The 24,232-nt window shown below is 41.5% G+C and overlaps 1 protein-coding gene across 5 annotated transcripts in view; it reads right to left on the reverse strand.

Moving 5' to 3' along the window:
* Positions 1–1,599: 1,599 nt before the first annotated feature.
* EXTL3 (exostosin like glycosyltransferase 3) overlaps positions 1,600–24,232 on the reverse strand; it is a 112,396-nt gene continuing 89,763 nt past the window's right edge. For 4 of the 5 annotated variants that reach the window (XM_036423528.2, XM_045576700.1, XM_036423527.2 and 1 more), the window contains 4 exons: positions 21,763–21,890; positions 17,599–17,743; positions 11,575–11,703; positions 1,600–4,692 (listed from right to left, as the gene is read on the reverse strand). In XM_036423528.2, the coding sequence (XP_036279421.1) occupies positions 4,483–4,692; positions 11,575–11,703; positions 17,599–17,743; positions 21,763–21,890 (612 nt within the window). In that variant the 3' untranslated portion in view covers positions 1,600–4,482. The remainder of the gene's footprint in view (positions 4,693–11,574; positions 11,704–17,598; positions 17,744–21,762; positions 21,891–24,232) is intronic. The other variant, XM_036423529.2, reaches the window with a different exon arrangement.

A 24,232-nucleotide genomic window follows, 5' to 3' on the forward strand; every position in this document is an offset into this window, starting at 1 on the left:
TAAAGGACAACAAGCTCCATCTAAGCAGAGTAGAACACTTACACCCCCCAGCCTCCTCCCCTTGCAGTTTCTGGGCATAAAATTCAACCCCGAGAGCGCGGCTGGTGGAAGCCGGTGAGGCAGAGCCATGATGTTCCGCATCGAGGGCCTGGCACCGAAGCTGGACCCCGAGGAGGTGCAATGGAAGATGGCGAGAATGTAACCTCTGTACCAACTTCCTCATCTAGGCAGCCCAGCTGCAAGTCACTCCTTTACCTTAAAAAATACTGGACATCACATGTGAATGCATAACATGAAGTTTCTACTCTGTGAATGAACAGGCCCAGGAAGATGGAAGAGATTGGTGAAGGGACATAAAATTTCTACTTGTTGAGACGTTTGATTGTGGTAACCAGAGAAGATTGTGACCAGAGAAGATTTGACTTTGGGTGGTGGGTACATGGTACGATATACAGATCTTTAACATAGAAACCCACTCCTGAAACCTGTATGTTCACGTTGACCAAAGTTGCCCCAAACAATTTAATAAAATAAATTGCTCCCCACCACAGTTTAATGGACAGCCTAGGATTTGAACCCATGTAACCTACTCCAGAGCCCATACCCTTAATTGCAACATTATCCTTCCCAGATTTTTGTAAATATTTTGGAGCCTTCAATTTCATTGGCAAAGCTATCAACCACTAACATTACCACTTAGCTCACCTGGTTAAGTCCAAGCAGGAGCCGACAGGAGCCCGTGTTCAGGAAAACGCACATTTCTACAGCAACTTCCTCACGGCTCTCAGGGCCCAGGACAAATTACAACAAGATGGATGGTTGGAAGAACAGGAACTTGGCAGTCAAAACTCCAGACCCAAGGAGGCACCCCCACCCTATGTGACTTATCTACCGCCTCACCCGTGCAAACCTACCTGACCAACTGTCAGCACTACTTGCAAGAATCAGACTTTTGGGTCCCACACACACAAGACTATCCGTGTGAGCCAAATGCCCAAACGCAGAGCCTAGGACAGGAGCCCAACAACTCAGCTTGCCCCAGTTTCCTGTCCTCTTTCCGATTTCCAACATCTGCAACGCCCCGACTCACGCTCTCTCCGAGGACGGCTTTGATCACAGAGCCGAGCAGCATCGGGAGCCACGGATACCAAAGGACGGGGCTCTGACAGTTGAGAAGCACCAACGAGATGCAGGTACTTTCAGCCCCTCCTCGTATCTCAACAGAGCAACCTCTGAGTCTAGACCAACCCAGGCCACTCCTGGCCAGCCCCTCCTCTCTGCACTGGACACACACACACAAGCTCCACTGCACTCGCCACATCCACACGTTTTAAAATTACCATAAAAGTTAAAGGTACACGTATGCCACATGCCACCCCCTCCCACTCACCAGGTAAATGACACCTCAGTTCCTCTCGGTGTGACTGACTCAGTATCACAGAGGCAGATGCAGGCCAGGCAGCCGGGTCCGTGCCTGTGAGCAGCGTCACCTGGGTTCAGGAACGAGGCTGCGCCAGGCCGAGCCCTGGTGGAGCCTGGAACCAGCAGGCACCTCTCAGGTCACTCAGGAAACCACAAAAGACCACCAAGCTGCTTGAGTTAGTCTCCATGTATTTTATTTTTTTTTTACAAAAATCTCATGTCAGACCATTGTGCTCATGACTAGAAAGGGTGGTGGATGGACATGGCATGGAGAGCAGAGAACTCCCCTTCTAAGTGTCATCATCTCAAACCAGGAGCTCGAGAGCGCACAGGCAGGCAACTCCAGAAGAGGTTCCCCTCCCGCACAGTGGGCCCACGGCCCTGTGCGCAGGCCCCGGCTGGAAGCGCACTCACAGCAGAGCCTGGCCAGAGGTGCGCAGTGCAGAACGGCCACCGAGCACCCTGGGGGGCCCTCACTCGGATTCCCCTCGCTACCCGGAGAGCAAGGATGTCCTGAGCCCAGGGCGTTACCTTCAACGGCCAAGGAAACCCACGTGCATCTTGGGACCTGTTTCGTATCCAGGTGAGTCACAGGTGGTGCAGGTGACATCGGGCTTCCCAAGGTGACGGTCAGCACCAAAGGCCTTCTAAGCATGGGACAGGGCCTCTCCCTAAGCCACGTGCAAAACCCAGCAGCCATGCTCCAGGAGCACCTGACCCGCACCCTGGAAGGTCCGCATGCCTGCTGCTTGCTGCTGAGTGTCTAAGAGTACAGCTGTTTTCTTAGCGTCCACCAGAGCCTGTTGTGGGGTCCTTCATGTCAGTGTCCATCCAGGTCCCAACAGAGCATCCTTGTTTGAAGCTCTGGCATCACAACCTTGCCTACAGCACAGCTGACGTTCTCCATGATCTCAGCCCGTTCAGCTACGCCTGGATCCACCAACAGCCTCAGGGACCCAACGATCTGGCTCCTCTGAAGGGGATCCTAACACAGACTGCTCGTTTCCCACCACGCCCCACTGAAGGGCAGTGTATTAGTTCCTCACATTAAAATAAACAAGATAAAGATAGCAGCCACATACATAGCTCAAAACACCACACTCTTTGGCTTCCCGAGGGAAGAAGGCTACTGCTAAAAAGAATACAGTCAGAAGTCAAGGAAAGGATGCTAGAAAGTTAGGGTGCAGGGAGTCTGGACCCTTTGCTGGGTTGCTGAGAAGCGTGACTCGATCTCCTAGGCAGCTGCCTCGGCAGGAGGGCCATGAGAAGATGCTGCTGAGGACCCTGGAGGACTCCATCCGCCCTGGGAGCAGCTCAGGTCCTGCAGAGAGGCCACTTACGTCAAGCTAGCCCTACGGTTGGGTGGTATCTACAGGGCAGAACCTGGCTTCAAAATGGTACTTGAAGAGAACCCACTGGTACAGGCAGGTCACAGGAGAATGTGCCCCCAAGAAATAGAAGCACAGGTGTCAAGGTCTAGGGAAGACGGACTGGTTTAAGGCATGTGCATGACCAGGACAGACCTGAGCTTTTGTTCAGGTGCAGAAAACCAGCTACACTCACCTTCACTGGAAGGAAGTGGGGTCCAGAAAAATGGCCAAAGGCATGGGCTGAATCCCTGCCAAGTGCCACGAACACCCTCTTTGCTTATCCTACTGCCGTCACCACAAAAGAAAAATGAGCTTATTTCTATCTCAGCCCAGGGAATAGAAATGTAAACCCAAGGAAAGTGAGTGTGTGGATGAAAATGCCTATGATATTTCAGTCAGAAGTCAAGAAAAGGGTGTTAGATCCTCCCATTGTTCTGGCACATACCAAACCTCGGCGTGTTCTGGAACAACCAGGCATTAGGGATCCAAAAACTACAGGTAACATACGGTGTAGGGGGAGGTGAATTTCACCCAGGTATTTATCCCAAGGCAGCTGCCTTGTTTAAGACTCACCGGCCAGCCGGGTGGGGGGACCACAAAGGACGCTTGCTTATTCCAAGTCACAGAGAGAAGGCCCACCTGCAAACCACTTCAGACCACACCTGGGAGGGCAGCCGCCAGCTCTGTTCTCTTACATAGGAGACAGCCCTCAGGAAAGCCTGAAGCCAAAACACATCTTTATGAAAGGAGGGCTGGACAAAGAGCCACTTGGAAGAGCTGCTATGGGTCTCCTTCCTTCCTCATTCCTCTGGTTCCAACTTGGAAGAGAAAGAGCAGGGACAATCCAGGGACAGCATGACCTCATCATGACTCTACAAACACCAATGATCCAGCACAAGGAAGCTCAACTGTCCCCCAATGCAGGTCCTCCCTCCCCGGGGACTCAAGGGAGAGGAGAAGGAGTCACGGAGCGCTGTTGGCAGTGCGCAAAGGGAGAAGGAACAAACCGTTAGGTCTTATCTCATCCAGGGCCCCATTAGAGGGCCAGGCCGGCCCTTTTTCTGTTTCTGCACGTCCTCTGGGGAGAATGGAGATGATTATTAAGAATGAGCCAGATCCATAAGGCCAGGATCCATCTCCACCAAGAGAGAACATTAGGAGCCTTGGTGGGTCCCTCACTTTGTGAGATAGGCAGAAATTTCAAATTCCCCCCAAATATATATGTATATGCACGTGAGTGTGTGTGTGTGTGTGTGCATATATACGCACACATACACATATATATATGTATATATACACACACACATATATATATAAATAAGCCGCAAGTGGCAAATCTGAAACATTTTCTTTTTAAATAATAACAACAGTTGGTATGTAACTGGATTTAAAAACCACAAACCAGCTGTCCTGGGCTTATGACCTGTGTGAGTGACTCTCCAGAGCCCCCATGTCCTCAGTGTACGCTATCAGTCAGTGCCCTGTGCCGGGAGCCCCAGTGTCCTCTGTCTGGGTTCCAGGCCCAGCGTGGCAGCTTCGAGAGAAAGGCAACTATTCCCTTTCCACTCTGCTGCCGCCTCTCCAGGCAGAGGGTCTGGGCCACCCACCCAGTGGATGTGCGTGGGGTCCTTCCACGTCTAGGAGCCACCTCCCTCACTCTGCTCGTCCTCTCCCCAAACCTGCGATGCCCCTAGATGAACTTGAAGCACTTGGTCTTGTCGTGGGGCAGGCGCGTCTTGAAGAGCACAGAGTCCACCCTGAACTGCGTGTACAGCAGGGGCATGTAGCCGTACACCTTGACGAAGAAGTTGATACATTTGTGTCGCTCGTGAAAGTGGGAATCATCGTGGGACAGGGCCTGGGGGCATCCTGGGCATCGGAAAGTCCACCGTGAGGTCACCTGGAGCAGGGAAGAAGGAGCTCAGTGAGGATTGCAGGTGCTCACCCCGAGAAGCCCCACAGTTTAACCAACCAATGAGTCCAAGGGGAAGACACGGCCTCAGACAGCCACATGTGCTCAGAGTGAGTCAGGGCCAGTGCCCAGGCTGCCTGCTTGCCTGCCATAGACGTGGCTACATCCAGCAGTAAAGGGGCTCTTTCAAACGGCCTATACTTGACAGGTATCAGAAGCTTAAACATGTTCACTGTTACCTCTCTTAGTAACTTTTCTAATATTCTTAGCTGCATAGCAAAATGTAGGTATAAAGTTGTTTCTTGATATCTTCAATAACAAAATACTGGAAAATGACCCATCAAAAGGGGACTAGTTAAATAATTATAAGACACTACACATCCATAAAAAGTTGTTAAGAAAATTACAGAAGACACGGGACCCTGGTCAGTTTTCCCAGTGGTCAGAGCACCAGCCCACAACTGAAAGGGTTCAATTCCTGGTCAAAGGCACGAACCCTGGTTACAGGTTCAATCCCCAGCACCACGTGGGGCGCAAACAGGAGGCAACGAATCAACGTGTCTCTCACACATCAATGTTTCTCTCTCTCGCTCTCTCCCTCCCCCTTCCCTTACACTCTCTCTAAAAATTAATGGGATGTCCTAGCTGGTTTGGCTCACTGGATGGCCTAGGGACTAAAAGATCACAGGTTCGATTCCAGTCAAGGGCATGTACCTTGGTTGCAGGCACATCCCCAGTAGGGGTTATGCAGGAGGCAGCTGATAAATGCCTCTCTCTCATTATGTTTTTACCTCTCTATCCCTCTCCCTTCCTCTCTGTAAAAAAATCGATAAAATATATTTTTTAAAAATAAAATTAATAAAAAAAAATAGGAAAAATATCCTCACTTCTTGGGTGAGGATTAAAAAAAGGGGGGGGGGGAAGACATGGGAAAGTAGTTATATTACAGTTTAGTAATTATTAGGAAAAGCAATTAGAAAAGTATGGAGAATAATGTAACAGCTTCACCATCAACAACGTGCCCAACCATATAATATAAAACCCCTCAGCACAGAATACCTGGGGGGAAAACCAGGGTAAGATATATGTAAACCATCTCTTTAAATATATGTCTGGGCTTGTGATGAAAAATAAAATCCTTAGAGGCCAAAAGAATGAAAAAGCCTGAATGTAGTGAGGCAGCCAGGAGCGTGGGGTCTTCATCAGACTTGGGAGGCAAAAGCCGTGAGTCAGACAGGAGACTGGAACTCTGGGGCCCACCTGGACATAGAGAGCGACACTGAGGGAATGTTTTCTTCTCAGTCTTCGCTCTAAGCAGGTAAGGAAACAGCACTTTGACCACTTATAAGCATAAGCGGGCCCTCACACATCTGAGGCTAGAATTTATGTTTCTGTGTGTCCTAAAAAGTCCCAAGATACTCGCTTAGCTTACACAGCACACCTGAAGGATGTCGGAGAAGGAAATGCAAATCCTCTCAGGTACAAACTCAGACCTCAAAGAGACACAGGCAAAAACCTCAAAGAATATCAGCTCACAATCAAAAGCCACAAAACGTGCCCTAGCTGGTGTGGCCCAGCGACTAGAGCGCCAGCCCAAGCATCAGGTTTGATTCCAGGTTAAGGGCATGTACCTGGGTTGGGGTTCACTCCCAGTCGGGGGAAATGCAAGAAGCAACCAGTTGATGTGTCTCTCATATTGATGTCTGTCTGTCTGTCTGTCTGTCTCTCTCTCTTTCCCCCCACCCTCCCCCACCGACCCCCCGTCTCTGAAAAGCAATGGAAAACATATCCTCATGTGAAAATTAACAACAAAGTCACAAAGCCCTAACCAGTTTGGCTCAGTGAATAGAACGTCAGCCTGTGGACTGAAGGGTCTCAGGTTCGATTCCTGGTCAAGGGCATGTATCTCGGTTGCAAGCTCAATCCCTGGCCCTGTCTGGGCGCGTGCAAGAGGCAACCAACTGATGTCTCCCTCTCACACACTGATATTTCTGTCTCTCCCCTACCCTTCCACGCGCTCTAAAAACCAATGAAAAAATATTCTTGGGTGAGGATTAACAAGAAAAAAAGTTACAAGAATGGAAATGAGCCACATAAGGAAGAAACAGAATCAGACCCCAAAACACTGCAAAACAGTAGGACTATCAGAGAGTGACATAACAAATGTGTATAATATGATGCTGCAATTTCAAAAGATTTCTCCAAGTATAATCGAAGAAACAGGGACTATTAAAAAAGTCCAAGCATATATGAAAAGAAACCAAACAGACCAACAGAAATGAAAAGTATTTTTATTTAAATCAAACTCAATTGATGGGCATGAAGAAAATGTTAGTGATGAAAAGTATACTAAAATTATTATATGGAATATATGGAAAATACTGACAAAAAGCTTTAAAAATACGCAAGCAATAGTAAGAGACATGGAGAAGTGACACTACAATTCCATTTATATAAAATTTAAAATAGGCAAAGTGATCTTGAAACAGAAAAAAAGACACTTCCTCCGCTTCTCGGAGCTGAACTCCCTGCTCAGAGCTGCACTCTGCCCTGGGACCCAGTGGAGGTGGGGGAAGAGCGCCCACTCACCCTCCTCAGAGAGCCAGCCTCTGCCTCTGGCAGTCCCGCTCTGTGTATGCTTGAGGCTGGGAAGTTTGGGTTCAGAAGTGGAAGCTCAGGGCCACCAGAGGGCAGACCCAGGAAGCTGGTAGGACCACACCAATAGGGCGAGGACAGCAGAACAGAACTTGCCACTGTGCCCACAGCTGAACACACGTATCTCCCCCTCCTACCCTCTGTGCTGGGCACTAAGGGGGCTTGGAATCTTTCACCTGCTGGGCCTAGTTCTGGTCACGCTCACTGGTGGAACTCGTTTTGTAACTTAACCCTGTTGACGGATGACCAAGCATTGGGTTAAAGCAGCTCCTGGGTTGCTCCTCTAACTTCTCTGTTAGTGGGAGTGTGGATAAAGACTGTAGGGAATTGATCGGCCTGGGGTGCATATGTCTGCTGCAGGCTCTCCTGGTCCAGTAGTCCCTGCCAGCCCAGAGCTGCGGGCTTCACTGGGGGAACGGGTGTAACTTGTCTGGCCTCATTCCCGAGTGTGGCCTGTGCCCTAGTGTGGGCTGGTTGTACAGAGTCAGCTCCTCGTGTTCTAGTCAGGCTTTCTACCCCAGAGAGCCATGGAATGTGGTCCAAGAATGTAGGAACTGAGAGTTTAGGGCACACAATTGCTCACATGTGCTCTTGGTTATACTTTACATTATTCTACTACCCTGTTTCCCCGAAAATAAGACAGTGTCTTATATTATTTTTTTCTCCCAAAGTTGGGCTAGGTCTTACTTTCAGGGGATGTCTTATCTTTCCATGCGCTAGGTCTTATTTTCGAAGGATGTCTTATTTTCAGGGAAACATGGTACATTATCATTCTAGCAAAAACTAAGGAAATCCAAATGAAGGGAAGCCTTGAGTAATATGGTGTATCAATACTGGTTCATTCATTGGGACCAGAGGACCACACTGATATAAGATGCTAATAACAAGGTAACTGCATGGAGTAGGTGGGAATTCTGTACTAGCTTCACAATTGTCTGTAAATCTAAATCTACTTTAACATAAAAAGGTTTATTTTACAAGTAAGCTACGGTGTTTAGGGATGGATGCTTAGGTGATAACATAAAGGAAAACAATGATGTGAACACCACTGAAGGCATGATAGTGACTGTATTAGTGTCCCAGGGCTGCTAAAACAAATTACCACAAACCTAGAGACTTAGAAAACAAATGTTTATCCTCTCACAGTCCCAGATGCTACAAGTCTGAAGTCAAAGTGTCCATCCTCTCAGAAGGCCTGGAGACTAGCTTGTTCCCTGCTCCCTCTCAGTTCTGGTGTTGCCAGCAATCCTTGGCTTGCAGTATAATTTCCTATGCAGCAGCAGTATTATGTTATGCCCATAGTCATTATAACGTGCATTAGGTCTCCATGGCTTATTTACTACTCATTCTAAGTTTGTACCCTTACACATCATTAATCCTACACCACCACCACCACACCAAATCCTTATTCTGCATAAAGCCTATTTATAGTCTAGATCTTTTTCCTCCTAGAAAATATAACATTACAATATTCAAAGCAGCAATTGCTCTAACATTATCTCCCTGCTCTTTAGTCAGTATTGTTAAGATATTAACATTATTAAAAAAAACACTGCTAATCTTAAAACCAACCAACCTTTCTAATTATTTAAAGATCACTTTGCCCATTTTAAATTTTATATAACTGGAATCATAGTGTCACTTCTCCATGTTTTTTCGTTTAAAAATTCTCAACCAAGGACATTTTTTTTTAGAGAGAGAATGGGAGAGAGAAAGAAAGAGAAACATTGATATGAAAGAGATACATCAATTGGTTGCCTCCTGCAAACACCCCAACCAGGCCCGAGGTACCTGCAACCAAGGTATGTGCCCATGACTAGAATCGAACCCGGGACCCCTCCTTTTATAGGTCAACACTCTATCCACTGAGCCAAAATGGCTAGAGCCAACCTTTCTAATTTTAACAAGGGAGAAAACAGTTCAACAATGTAATTTTGAAGTATTTAATGCAAAAAGAACTTACTATTTTAGAATACAAAATAGTATATATACCTGATGCTATTAAAAATAGGTAAGTTAATAAAAATAGTTCTAATGGGTTCTATACTATAAAGTGCATAACTGAACTCAGAATTTGAAGAAATTAACTCAAAATTTGAAGGCATTCTTAATTTATTGGGCCTTTGATTTTAAAAAGTTTACCCTGATCTTGAATTCCTCTTATATTCCCATAAGACTGAGAAAATTCAGAAAATACTTACTAAGTTTTCACTTGGTAAGAGCATGTGTACCATGTACAAATTATTTCCATCTCAATCTCTACATTGAAGAGACTAGGCCAGTGTTTAATTAGTCTAACAAAATAGACAAACACATTTTGATGAAGGTGAAAATGTCATCATGTCTGTAAGAGTTTTAGGTGACATCTAACCACTCAGAGCCTGACTTTCATGGTTGTCTCTGACCTCTGAGAGAGGTGTAAATGGAAGCACACTTCTGGCTGCAGTCCAGTCCCTGGATATATAAGAAAGGATAAAGAATAGAAAATTTCACCAATCATTAATTTCTTTCTAGGCCTTGTCTCCCAAACCCTAAAGTTTGCAAAGAAGTATGCTTTTCATTGTTTTAAATCAGGTCTACCACTGTACCTGGCAAACATACTACTTTTATGGAAATAACTGATTATTATCACTCACAATTTTTTAAAAGCCCACACAATTGCGTGCCTTCATTTGCTAATTATTCTTTTGTGAGGCTTTAGCAGAAGACTCTAGGATAGAGGAAACTATGGGGTAATCAGGAGTTGAAGTTATAACCCTGAGTCATACTTGGAAAAAGGCTTGCTAGGTATAAATGGATGCAGGAGGCCCCAAATGCTTTTCTAGCTCTTTCGTGTTGTTTTAAATAAACTTTTTTTATTGTTGACAGTATTAAAATGTCCCCTCTTTCCACACCTCTTTGTCCACCTTCACCCAGCCCCCACCTGTTACCCTTTGTTGCATGGATCCAATATCCTTTGATTATCTCAATGCTTCCCACCAAAGATATGATTTATCGTTTTTAGTACAGACTGCTGGTTACTTATATAAAACTTACCTTCAATATGTAAAAATAAAATATTACACACTCATGGCACTAATGATATTCATAAAGATAATGTATTATTTTACAATATTAAATAATATGCCTTTTAAACATAATAAAATAAGGCCTTAAGCAATGTTTCTAAGGACATCACATGATTCCATGGCATGAATACTGACAGAGCAGAGTCATAAATACTACTCATTTGAATTGACACACAGACTCTCTAGTATTAATCACTGCGAAGGCTCCTACCAGGCCTCCACGAGCCCTCACCAAGAGAGAGCTCACTCATCTGAACCTGCAGTGATGACGGAAAGGGTGATGGAAATGGTCTTTCTATACACTGAGCATGAAATTGGGACACTCTGGTCAAATCTATTCAACAATGCAAAGATAAAAACAAAACTCAAATTTCTAGAATTCTGATGGCACTTTTGTTCTTGTTTTAAAGTAAATATCTTACATAGCACTAACTTATGTGCCAGGCATTATTCTTAGAGCTTTACATACTGGTAATTTAACTCGGACATTCTTAAGTTTTTGTACCACAGGAGTCCCCTCCACTCTGGCTTGGCAATCTGGTAAAACCTGTGGACTCCACCTCAGAATGTTTTTAAATGCATAAAATTAACTACATGCGATTACTAAGGCAACAGTTATACTGAAATACAGTAATATATGTGTTCTTTTATAAATGCATTTGGTAGCAAGATCTAAATACATTTAGTATTGTAGATAATAACTACCAAACTTTCAAGGAGTGATGAACAAAAATGGCACTTTGAGATGCAACAGCAAATGTGATATGAAAATGTCTGAATACTACTGATGACAAAGCACAATTATTGTTCTTATAAATTGTAGCCTGTTAAGGCTCTTATAAATTGTAGCCTGTTTCATAACTGATAAAAATTCCAATTAGAGATTAGTAAAACTTAAAGATGTAACATTTTTCCCAACCAGGTTAAAAATCCTCTTGAGTTCAATCCACTTTACCCTTAAGAGTGAAGAGCCACTGAACTGACAACTAATTTAACCTTCAGACAATCCTCTTTTGGTTGATGGTATCATTATCCCCATTTTACAGATGAGGACTGTGAGGTAGGGTTACATACCGCACTACTGCCAACTACCAGTAAGCGAATTCAGTATTCATGCACCCCCGACCGATCAGGAGTGGAACCTCACCTTGATGGGGGGTTTCCGAGTGATGTGGGAGACAAGGAAGTTCATGGCAATGTCCTCACAGTTGATGTATTCATCCACCATATCTCGGATGGCCTGGGGCATCACGTAAGAATACAGGTAGGCATAATACTGTCAGCAAGAGAAAAAGAATCACACTCTGTCAGAGGCCACACTTCTTTGGCTTTTCCCAAAAATATGAGCAGACGCCCTGGGCAGTGTGACTAAGTTGTTGCGGAGTGTCAGCCTCCGCACCAAAGGGTCAAGAGTTTGATTTCCTGATTAAGGGCACGTACCTGGATTGCAGGTTCAATCCCAGACCCAGTCGGGGCACATGCAGGAGGAAACCAAGCAATGTGTCTCTCTCACATCAATGTGTCTGTGTGTGTGTGTGTGTCTGTCTGTCTGTCTGTCTCTCTCTCTCTCTCTCTCTCTCTCTCTCTGTCTCTCTCTCTTCCCTCCCTTCCCTCCTCTCATCCACTCTCTAGAGAAAAAAAAATACATATATATATATATATATATATATATATATATATATATATATATATATATATATCTCCATCCTCCAGTGAGGATTAACAACAACAAAAGTGTGGATCTACGGGCTGTTAGGAAGTGGGAGAAATGAGGTAGCAATCACTGGCATTTAGGGAGTTGGGGCTTAGCATCCTGCAAGGCAGATCTTCTGTAATGAATAATTACCCCTTCCAAATTGCCATTATCACCCCTTAGAGAATCCAAATTTCATTTAATTTCCTTGGTACCTCAGTGATTTTACAATAATCTAAAAATTTGTCAAATCAGGTCAGACACTGGTGCAATTGAACAACATTCTCTCTGACAACAAAAGCCTGGTTATCTTCTCAGATTTCTCAGTAAGTCACTGAGCCATGAAATATCCAATCCCTCAGTGCCTCACGTACAGAGTCTAGAATCTGATCACTTCTCACCATTGCCACTGGCCTCCCTGCTCCAAGCCACCATAATTCCTTGCCTGGATTACTCATATTGTCTAAATAGTCTCCCTGGTTGGCCTACCTGTCATGGCTCAGTGGTTGAGCCTTGAACAGGAGGTCATGGTTCGATTCCCAGTCAGGCCATATGCCCGGGTTGCAGGCCCAATCAATGATTCACCATTGATGTTTCTATCTCTCTCTCCCTCTCTGTTCCTTTCTAAAATCAATGAAAATATATTTAAAAAAATAAAAACGAAAAGGTCTTTTTGATGCCATGTTTTCTTCCCTTCAGTCCATTCTCAGCACAGCAGAGTGATCTTGTTAAAGCATAAGTCCAACTGAACATGTCACTCTAAACCAACAATTTTTAACTGGTGTGCCACATGAATTTTAAAACATGCAATACCTGACTATTTAGTCGGGGACACTTACCTCTTTTTCCTTAGACTGTCAAATAAAAAATTGACAACAACCAACACAACAACAGCCATCAGTGTAAATGAATCAAAATTATACCCATTTTTTGTCAGATCAACAAAAAGGTTGAAAACTGCTGCTCTAAACCCCTCAATAGCTTCCCATCTTACTCAGACCAAAAGCCTAAGTTCCGAAATGTCCTGCAAGACTCACAGAATGGTGTGCTGCAGCAGGCTCACACCTGCTCATGAATGCTGACTGCTAAGTTTCCAGAAATGTTGTGAGACTATTTAGAAATATTGTAAACTTGTTATGAAAAATAGCTATTTTTAAAAAAATAATTGTGTAAACTTAAATAACTTACAATAAAAAATAAAAACCTAAAGCTCATCACTTAATTATATTTTCTTATCATTAACTAAATTTTACTGTTATCTTGATGTTATCTATGTCTATCATATTTATATGGTGAAAATACTATACAATGATGTGCAAATGCAAATTTCTTCCCAACTCTATGTTTAGGGACTATGTCGGTAACCTGAAATCAACCATGGTAAGAATATTTATACCACAGAAATGGGCAAATGCTATAAAATAGGGTACATGTTAACTGTGATGCAATATGGTGATGATGAATAAATAGGTAAAGTGCTCAATAAAACTGACTTGTGTACTTTATTACCTTAAATATGGAATCTATGTAGTGAAAAACTGATCATACAATTTTTGTAGCATACATTGATTTGCTGGTTTGGTGGCAAAGTACTTAAGGGCTGGTGAACTTGAAAGATAAGCTCTAGCTGATTTGGCTCGGTGGGTAGTGTGTCGGCCTGAGGACTGAAGGGTACTGAGTTCAATTCTGGTCAAGGGCACATGCCAGGTTGTGGGCTCGAGCCCCAGAAGGGGGCTTGCAGGAGGCAGACCATCAATGGTTCTCTCTCATCATTGATGTTTCTATCTCTCTCTCTCTCTCTGAAATCAATAAATATATATTATTTAAAAAAATGAATTACACATTTTTCTTTTAGAAAAAGGCAGGTGATTAAGATATGTTGACCCTTTAAATGGCCAGTGGCTACCATTAGTATGCTGATAAGAAAAAATATACTAAACACAACCCATATCATCAAGAGAAAGGTGAAATTATAACAAGAACTGGCTTTAAAAAATAGAGAAACATGAAAACATTTGCTTAGCAATATTTTCACAATTATCTAATTTTAATGCCAAAAATAATTTATAAAAATCTACAAAAACTTTCATATGTATACATTTTAAAAACACACACACAAAAAAAAAACCTTCTGTAACCTGTTTAAAAATCTCCTGAACAAAAAGTTGAAATGAAGTGGGAACCAACTCTTAAATATAATAATGTAACACCTCTCATTGGTTTGCTAAAAAAAAATTGAATGGCATCATGGAAGATGGAAATTCTAGTCAATTTCAGCAACAAGCTACCAAATTGGATGATGAGTATCAAGACTTAGTAAGCCCAGAAATAAGGTATTTCTTCCAGGGACAATGATTAAAACCAAGTATCAAAAATAAGCTTAATTTAAAAACAGATCTCTGACTTGCCATAACATAGTGTCAAATCAAGATTTTCAAAAATAGTAAGGCATATTCAATCACATTGCTTTCATGAAAATTTAAAAATTAAGTGAGAATACTTAGAAACTATTTCATCTTTATCTCAACTTTACAAAAATTTCTGTAAGTAGGATAGTACAAATATATAAATGTAATTCATAAATAAATATACATATTTTTGAGGTACTGGTTCAAAATTTCTATTGGATAGGTACTTATAATAAAAAAACAAACCTGATTGCTTCTATAGAGGGTATTATGCTAAGTGAAAAAAGTCAGACAAAGAAAGACAAACACCATGAGTTCACTTACATGTGGAAACAAAATAAACAGACAACAGAGCACACACTGATTCATGGATAGAGAGAACAAACTGGTGGCTGTCAGATGGGAGGGGTGCTGAGGGCTGGGTGAAAACGGTGAAGGGATTAAGAAGTATTAATTGGCAGTTACAAATAGTCATGGGGATATAAAGCTCAGCATAGGGAATACCATCAATAATATACTTACTATGTATGGTGTCAGGTGAGTACTAGACTTTCGGGAGTGATCACTTAATAAATTATGTAAATCTCTAACCACTATGTTGTACACCAGAAACTAATATAATATTGAATGCCAACTGTAATTTAAAAAAAGATTGTTCCAGATTAGGGAATGACCACTTAATTTCTTTCCAGGATCAAACAACTAAGATAAATACATAACATTTTAAAGAAACAGGTGCAAGAAAAATAGAGTCATGAGGCAAATAAGCACATAATCCCCAGGTACAGTGGCTACGCAGCTCCAGCCAGTTGGTGTCAGGCAGAAATCCTGCCCTGTGTGATCTGATTTCATTTTCATTAAGGTCCCAATCTTTTTGTAAAGTATCATTTCTATAAGACACAGAAGGTTTGGGGGCTGCTAGTTTGTAAACTCTGCTCTAGATTTTCAAACAGGAAAACACACACACACACACACACAAAAAAAAAAAACCCTAAGTTTTATTAAGTAAATTATTTATTGCTTGAAAGTAAAGAGATCTGATACTGTAACTTTTATAGAGCCATCAGAGAATTGAGAAGGCAGACTCTTCAGAAGACAAATTCTCAAGATATTTATGAGCAGATACTGCTAAACCCAGTGGCTCTTTCTCAGACGACCAGTGTGAAAATAAAAGACTCCTAGGTAGTTTTTCAGCCAGCTGCTCTCTAATCCTACTTGCAATCCCCAGCCCAAACAAAGCCCATGCAAGTTTAGAAAATAAGCACAAGGGCAAGGCTCAAGAATGGGATGAGCGTAACAGTTATACTTTAAAAAGAAAAATGAGCTGCAAGTTTAATGACTTCCTAGGCTGGTTCAAATGTCCCAAGTGAGATAACTTTTGAAGTCCTATTTGAAATAATTTGCAAGATGCCACTATCTGAGATATGAAATAAACGAGGAGCAAAAGAGTTGAGGGAATTGAAGCGGGTGGGAGATCATGGGCTTTTTGGAGGAAAATTCAGTTTGAAAGACCACAGGGACATACAAGGGATGACCTGGAAACAATTAAATATACAAGTGCAGATCCCAAGAAAGGGCCAAGGCTGGAATCTAGATACAGAAATCAACAGCTTATAGGTGCTAAGGAAAGCCACAAGACCTTGTGAGTGTGAGAGAATGTCTGAGGGAAACACAAAGTAAGAAGAGCACTAGGTGAAGCTAGAACCCTGAGATACTTCAGCATTTATGGGGAAGACAGTATGGTGGGTGAATCTTCATAAGGGCAATAAAGTCACCCAGAATGACAGACAGCTGGAACGGAGATTAGGATGATGGGCCAGGTACCAACACACTGATAACTATGAAGGGAATGATTATAAGGCTGGCAGACAGCACAACAACACAGATGCCATGAGCCTCCAATGAGATTTTATATGTCAGGTGAGACTTGTCTAGATATGTCATTGATAAGCAGTGAAAAGTTCTCTACACCTTTCCTGATCCAAAGTATAAATCTGGGGAGATGAGTAGCTTCAATCCCTGTTTGCGGAAGAAATACTTTTCTCCTTAGAGAAAAGTCAGGTTTCCATCGGGTCAAGGAGACAGAGGAGGTGTTCTGTGGGTTGTAGGTGAGTTGGTAATCTGAGAGAAGGGATTCTCCAGAGTCCAGAGGAAGGAATTGAGAGGGAAGGTACAGAACAGCACCAATGGAAATATAATGGGTCACACATGTACTTTTAAATTTTCCAGGAGCCACATTTTTTAAAGTAAAAAGAAACAGTAAAATTAATTAGTAATATATTTTACTTAATCCAAAATAACTGCATTTTAGCATGCAATCAATATAAAAAATTATTGAGATCGTTTGCCTTCTTTCATGCTAAGTTTTCAAAATGTGGTGTGCATTTTACACACATCACATCTCAATACAGATCAGTCACATTTCAAGTGCTCAACAGTCACAAGTGTCCAGTGGCTACTTTATAGACTAGATGAGAAAATGAGAGAAGATGAGTCAGGAACAAACAAACAAACAAAAAAAGAACAGGTTAGCAATAACAATACAGGTGAAGGGTAATAACTGGAGGGGTTTGCATGTTAGATAATCAATGAAAACTGGGATGTGAGTCATGAAGGTTACAAGCTCTAAGGAATCAAACAGAATACAGAGCCATAACAGATAGAGGCCTGAGGTGGGGCCTGGGGGAGTGGTGGCAAGCCTGAGTCAGAAGAGGGCCAGGCTCAGCCCTCTGTGCCAGGCCACATCTGGAATAGCCATGTTGAGACTGGATGTTAGTTTAGCACAATGTTCTCATTTTTACAGATGATGAAATAAGATCCAGAAAGATGAACTTAATTTTCTTGCTGGCCTACATGCAATTGTATAGGCAGTCTTCTCATCCTAACTTTTTATGCCAGAGTTATGCTAAGCATCTTGATCACTGTCTTTAAAAACAGAAATAACTTAATTCTAACAAAGAAGGGACATATGAAAAGCACTAGAAGAGATAAATTTAGGGCAGCATTACACTGCAACACTAAGGCTGAATTCTTACTAAGTTCATGCCATTCTTACCAAACCTTGTCTTACCTTGTGAAAGAAGGCAGCACCTGTCAGCACCATGGACAGCTCACAGGAGTAGTTGGAGTTGTAGAGCCAGGACTGATGAGGGATGTCCCACGCATGGTAACGGCCAGGGAAACCCACAATGCGGTCCCGTGCTTCTCTCCACACCCTCGAAAAACACAAGTATATATACACACCTAAGTACAAAGCTCTAAGATTATCAGAAACATTTAAGATTACTGCCCATATCTTGCAGGTTTTGGTTCTTAGGCTGTTACTTTTTTCTTTTGTTGTTGTTGTTTTTAATAACAAAATTAATCACAAGCCAAATAGGATAAAAACAAATAATAAATGACAAATGTAGCTTCCTTAATAAGCACTGGCTTATTATATTGCTTTTCTAATTCCTGGTAGCCTGCATCTCTCCCGCCCTTACAGAAAGAAAAAGCTGGAATAACTGGGTTGTATAGCATTCTGCCAAGAAGCAGAAAGAAGATATAAATTTCTACTCCTATTTACTTTTTATCTAAAAAGTTTTATTTACAATGAGCATGCTATATTAGTACACTAGACATGCATGCATATACTGATGTATATTGCATACTTAATTTTTCTTTTCCTGAGTGAGTTTACTATAAAAGCTTAGAGACAACTGGTCTAAATAGGAGACTGCTGCATGGAGTAACGTCCAACAGTCTTTCTTTTTTGCCTTTTTATTGAATTTACTGGGGTGACACTGGTTAACAAAACTGTACAGGTTAGCCCTAGCCATTGTGGCTCAGTGCATAGAGCGTTGGCCTGCGGACTGAGGGGTCCCAGTTTCAATTCCAGTCAAGGGCCTGTACCTCGGTTGCAGGCTTGGGCACTGGTCAGGGCATGTACAGGAGGCAACCAATCAATGTGTTTCTCTCACATCAATGTTTCTCTGTCTTTCCCTCTCTTTTCTATCCTCTCTAAAATCAATGGAAAAATATCCTCAGGTGAGAATTTAAAAAAAACAAAACTGTACGGCTTTCAGGTGCACAACTCTACAACACATCATCCGTACATTGTACTGTGTGTTCACCACCCCAAGTCAAGTCTCTGTAAGATCCAATAGTCTTAATTCTTGATTTAAGCAGAACTGAGGGAGAGACCTACACCATAAAAAGTGGTCTACAGGGCCATGTAAATAAATGCAATAAATAAATTGAAAATTCAATGTTTCCAGGATAAACTTTTATATCATCCCCAAATTTACAGGTAAGACAACAAACAGAATCAGTCCCCCAGTTTTCCAGGCTAAAATCCTAGAGCTGAAAGCTCTTCTGCTCCATAGAACCCATCAGCCCAGCTTCGGGGTCCTGTAAACAATGAACCATCACTTCCCACTTCACCTCAGCCCCAAGGAGAGATTTAAACTGCTTGAGAAACTCCCTCATCACTTACATAGAGATTCAATTCCTAAAACATTCGATTTCACTTCAGAACAATTCCTCTCCTATTAAATTCAAAAGCAATGAATCCGGTCCAACAGATAAGAAACCACACTTGTATCACCTGGGCTTTCTGCAGTCTCCCATCCAAGTCCCAACCTCTATCCTAATTTATCACCTAAAACTGTCTCCAAATTCCTAACTTAAAAAGCTGTAAGAAATTTCTGTAATATAATTTGATATATCCAGGTTTTAAAGATGGCTAGTAAGTACACTGGTATAACCAATTATTATATTAATACCCTTAAAGATTCTAATCTCGTCATATGCCTATTGCTCTTACTATTTCTAAAATATCATCAGAAGGATGGGAATCTGAGTATTTCAGTTGTCTGATGTGGCTGATTTAAGTCTATAATGCAGACAGTTCTTAATAAAGCAAAACCTCACTTGCTACACAATATTAAAAGGTAACATACCTAATTAGTTAAAGTCTGTCAACCATGAAATGGCTGATCAAGAGTTAGTTTTCTATTAAGTAATAAAGAAAAAAATCAATGTGGAAGCACTGACACAAGATAAACTTAACTTAAAGATTTAAATAAATTCCTGGGATGACACATCAAAAGTTTTAGATAACATGGTCACAATACATATTTGAAAGTCAGATATTCAAAAATACTGATTATATATAATGCTACCAATTTACATTTGAAAGTGTTATACATAATAAGTTCCGTAATATTATATTCTAACTTATGCTACACTGAATATTTTTTAATATATTTTTATTGATTTTTTTTTTACAGAGAGAGAGAGGGATACAGAGTTAGAAACATCAATGAGAGAGAGTCATTGATCAGCTGCCTCTTGCACACCCCCTATTGGGGATGTGCCCGCAACCACGGTACATGCCCTTGCCCGGAATCGAACCCGGGACCTTTCAGTCCGCAGGCCAACGCTCTATCCACTGAGCCAAACCGGTCCCGGCTACACTGAATATTTTTAATCTATGTGCTATATCATAGATCATGCTTTGGTATACCTTCCCTTTGATGAATTATTCTTTAAATGTATTAAGAGAATTACAACTACCATACAAAATGAAGTACTGACACATACTACAAGATTAAAGGACCTTGAAAACACTATGTTAAGTGAAAGTAATCAGTTACAAAAGGGGTTATATTTTGCCCTGGCTAGTGGGTCTCAGTTGATTTGGAGTGTCATTCCAAACACCAAAAGGTGGCGGGTTTAATTCCAGGTCAGGGCGCATACCTAGGTTGCAGGTTCAATCCCCAGTCAGAGTGCGTACAGGAGGCAACTGATCAATGTTTCTCTCTCATAACAATATTTTTCTTTCTGTGCATGTCTCTGTCTCTCTCTCTCTCTCATTCTTCCCTCCTCTCTCTAAAATCATTATTTTTAAAAGAGCACATATTTTATGGTACCATTTATATGTAATGTCCACTAGAGATTAATGGTTGCCTAGGCCTTAGAGAGGTCAAAAGTAAATGTTAATGGGGACAGCGTTTCTTTGAGTGGTAATGAAAATTTCTAAAATAGACTGTGGTGATAGTTACACAGCTTTGTAAATGTACTAAAAAAAAAAAAAAACATTGAATGGCATATTTAAATGAGTGAATGATATGCAATAAATGTTCCCAAAAGTGAATTGCAAGATAAACGATCAAACACCTGGATGTCATGGAACTGTCAAATTGCTTTAAAGTTTTTAAATGCTTACCCTCAATTTTAGAACTTACCTCTCTATGAACAGGCAATAAACTGCCCAGAGGCCCGTATACCAGTCCATGACACACTTTGAGTAGCTCTAATCTACTCCATTCTCTTTCCTATAATGTTCCCTCAAGTGGGAACATTCTCTTTTTGGGATATTTAAGCCCAAACAAGAACTACTACATTTTTTTTTTAAAGGTGTTTGAGTGGAAGTTCTGGAATCAGACAAGCCTGTTAAAATTCCAGCTCTGCCACATCCTTTTTAGCTTCGTGGTTTTGTTCCCTTAGATCTCAATTTACTTCTGGGTAACATGGAGATGACTACAACTTATACCAGGTTTTAGGAGAATGAATGAGATATGCCAAACTGTTCAGCTAGTCTCTGGCACACAGTACAGACTCGACAAATGTCATTCATCATAACCACCTCCTCCTCCCCCTATTTTTTTCCTCCTGGATCTTTGCGTCCAACCCCATCGTTGCTCAAATCTTTCAGGCCCCGGGATTCTGGCACTGTTCCATTGCCCCAATACACAGCCATGTGTTTCTGCCTGCCTCACATTTCCTTTAGGGAACTACCCTTTGCCTCCATTCTCAGTCCATGTGGTTTTCAATTAGAGCAGTGGTCGGCAAACTCAAACTCATTAGTCAACAGAGCGGCAAACCGCGGCTCAGGAGTTAGAGGATGATCTACTCCAGGGACAGGCAGATAACCCTGTCCAGCCAATCACAGAATTCCATCTTCCTAGCTTCGGAGGAAGAGCCTATATGAGAGCACAGGCAATACAGAGGAAAACAGAACCTAGAGATGAAGATGAAATGGAGTTCTCTGATCTCACCTAAGACCCAACTCCTACCTTCTAACTCCAAATTAGTATTTTTCTGCTGATCCAGCTTGTCTTAGACCCTTACTACCTCTAAGGATTTCTCAGCCAGCTACTATCAGCCAAGAAATTCATTTGGCTGCCTGAATGGCTTAGTTATCTTTCACTTGCAAATGGAAATGTTTCTTGATTGAAAATTAACTCCTCACCGAAACCCAAACATGATTTCATCATGGCGGAGATGAGCATCATCATCAATAGACAGGATGGCTTCTGTCTCAATTTCATTCCAGGGCAAAAATCGATTATTCAAACTGTTCTTCTCAGTACGGACCACCTGTAAAAAGGAAGGAAAAACACTTAATGGTCAATGCCACATTATAGAATGCAAAACCAAAACTGCCCTTAGGTCAAAGGACTGTGGCTAAATTTACTGAATAATTTTGCTTGGTTACCTTCCACTTGTATAATCTAGCATATGACTTTCAGGGATAAAAACTGCCTTATAATTAAGTAGTGGATGAGGAGTTCACATTTTAAGCCTTATTTGTTAACTATTGGAATAATTTCCTTGTGAAACAAGCTTAAGCTGAGGATTATTTTACACATGTGATTAAGCACATTCTAAGTAAAAAATTACTTTCCCAAGAGAACACAAGGTGGCAGAGCCTATCTGAGGTTTGATTCCCTGATCTGGAATCCCCGTTTTGCTCCAAAACTTTAAAACCAAACTCAGAAATCTCTTTAGTCTGTCATTTCTGACCAATTTTAAGGCCTTTTTTGGTGTTTTGTTTTGTTTTGTTTTGGGGGGGGGTGTTTGGGGTTTTTTTGTTTTGGTTTTTTTAAGGATTGCCTATATCCTACTGAGGTGAATTACTTCACCTTTGCAATTTCTACCTGCAGCACTGACTACACACACAAAAGCTTTTTCTTTCAAGATGTACCTAAATTTAGTAAAACTAACAGTTTCTGTGTACACAACAAATCCCAACTCAAGCAATCCAAAAGTGACCCATATGTGCAAAGCAGTATTTTCTTCATAAAAGAAAGATTAGTGCCCAAATAGAACTATATTATAATTTTTTAAATTGTATTTAAGCCCTATGTCAGAGAAGCATAGTTTATCACAATGTAAGTAGTAATAGCTTTCTTATTCACCTTGTCCCCTAATATGCAAATAAACAAGGATGACTATTCTCAATCTTTGATAGCTCATTTATTTTTATGGTATCTATATCTAATTAATCCAACTAATGATTGGATTATATAACCCATCATATTCTTTTCAAAAACCAGAAACAAAGAGAGCTTCTTGAGAAGTGATCTTTTTAGAAAGCCAGGATGGGTCATCTTATTCTCAACAGGATGTTTTACTTGTACTGAGGAAAACTTCTAACTATCAACATGAATGTAATTATATTCAGGGTCTAAAGGTTTACAAATGATTTCAAAGGTATTTCCATAACCTCACGAGTATTGTTTTTTCAGCTTAAAATGTTCTTTCTCCTATTTTTCTACCAAAATTATTCTCTCCCTGGAGACCCAGCTCAGAGTTCCTGCCACTACCCTCCCCTTGTCAAAATTAATCACTTCTATATTTTTAAAACAAAGTCCTCATAGTTCAATTAATTCAATTAATGCATTCTCGTACACTCAGAATCCAATTAGTTGAGAGGTAGAAGGACCTCAGAGATCATCTGGCCCACCTCTCACTTTATACATGGACAATTAGCAAGTAGCAGAGTGAGACTCCAACTCCTATCTTCTAACTCCAAATTAGTATTTTTCTGCTGATCACATGTTTATAAATCTCGTTAAACCAAAGCCCCAAGGCAAATGCATTATTAATGTCTGTAGCATCAAGAAAGAAAAATGCTGCTAAATAAGAAAGCTCATGAAATAGTTTATATGTTTACTTTATTAAAGAGCTTTTTAAAACTGCCTCAGCCCCAGATGAGTTTCTCTCAAGTCAAGACAAGGAAGGATCTGTAATAGATTTGCTACTACACAGAACAGATGTGAGAGCTAAGCAACAGACACAGAAATCCATCTTGCCCTGCAGCAAATCTGACCAGTATAAAAACCCCTGAGCTTGTAGCCCAGAATCCCAGGCTCAGATACAGCAGTGGCAGAACAAAGGCACTGAAGCCTGAATCGGGGGAAAGAGGAGGGGGAGACAGCAAAGTACACAGTGCCATAACTGCTGGGCTCTGTTCTGCGGGGAGTGGGAAGGTGGCCAGAAGTAGCAGAAGCCAAACACCAAGCGTGGCAATGGTGAAACATCATCGATCTTAGGACACACCTGAGTTCAGAATGTTAAAATGTAAAATAACATCTACCTTAGAGTCAATGGACTATGTACAGTAGTTGTTCACACAAATGCCCCCAACAAACTACCCTTGCTCGGATCATTCATTTTTACTCACATGCCTACTATTCATTTAAATACAGAACTGGAATTCTGCAGATTCAGGTGAACAAAGCTTCCCTCAACTCTAGCAGTGAATAAACACAGCTTAAAATCCAGTAGAGCATACACACAGCTTAAAATGAAGAGAAAAAAAATGATTGAAAAATCCAATTCTATGCCACTTTCTATTAACAATGTTGTGGGTTAATCACCAGGAGGATTGGCTACAGCAAAATTATTGTAGTAACCCTGGAACATCGCACAGAGCT

The sequence above is a fragment of the Pipistrellus kuhlii genome, unplaced genomic scaffold (assembly GCF_014108245.1).
Source record: "Pipistrellus kuhlii isolate mPipKuh1 unplaced genomic scaffold, mPipKuh1.p scaffold_m20_p_8, whole genome shotgun sequence".
NCBI lineage: Eukaryota > Metazoa > Chordata > Mammalia > Chiroptera > Vespertilionidae > Pipistrellus > Pipistrellus kuhlii.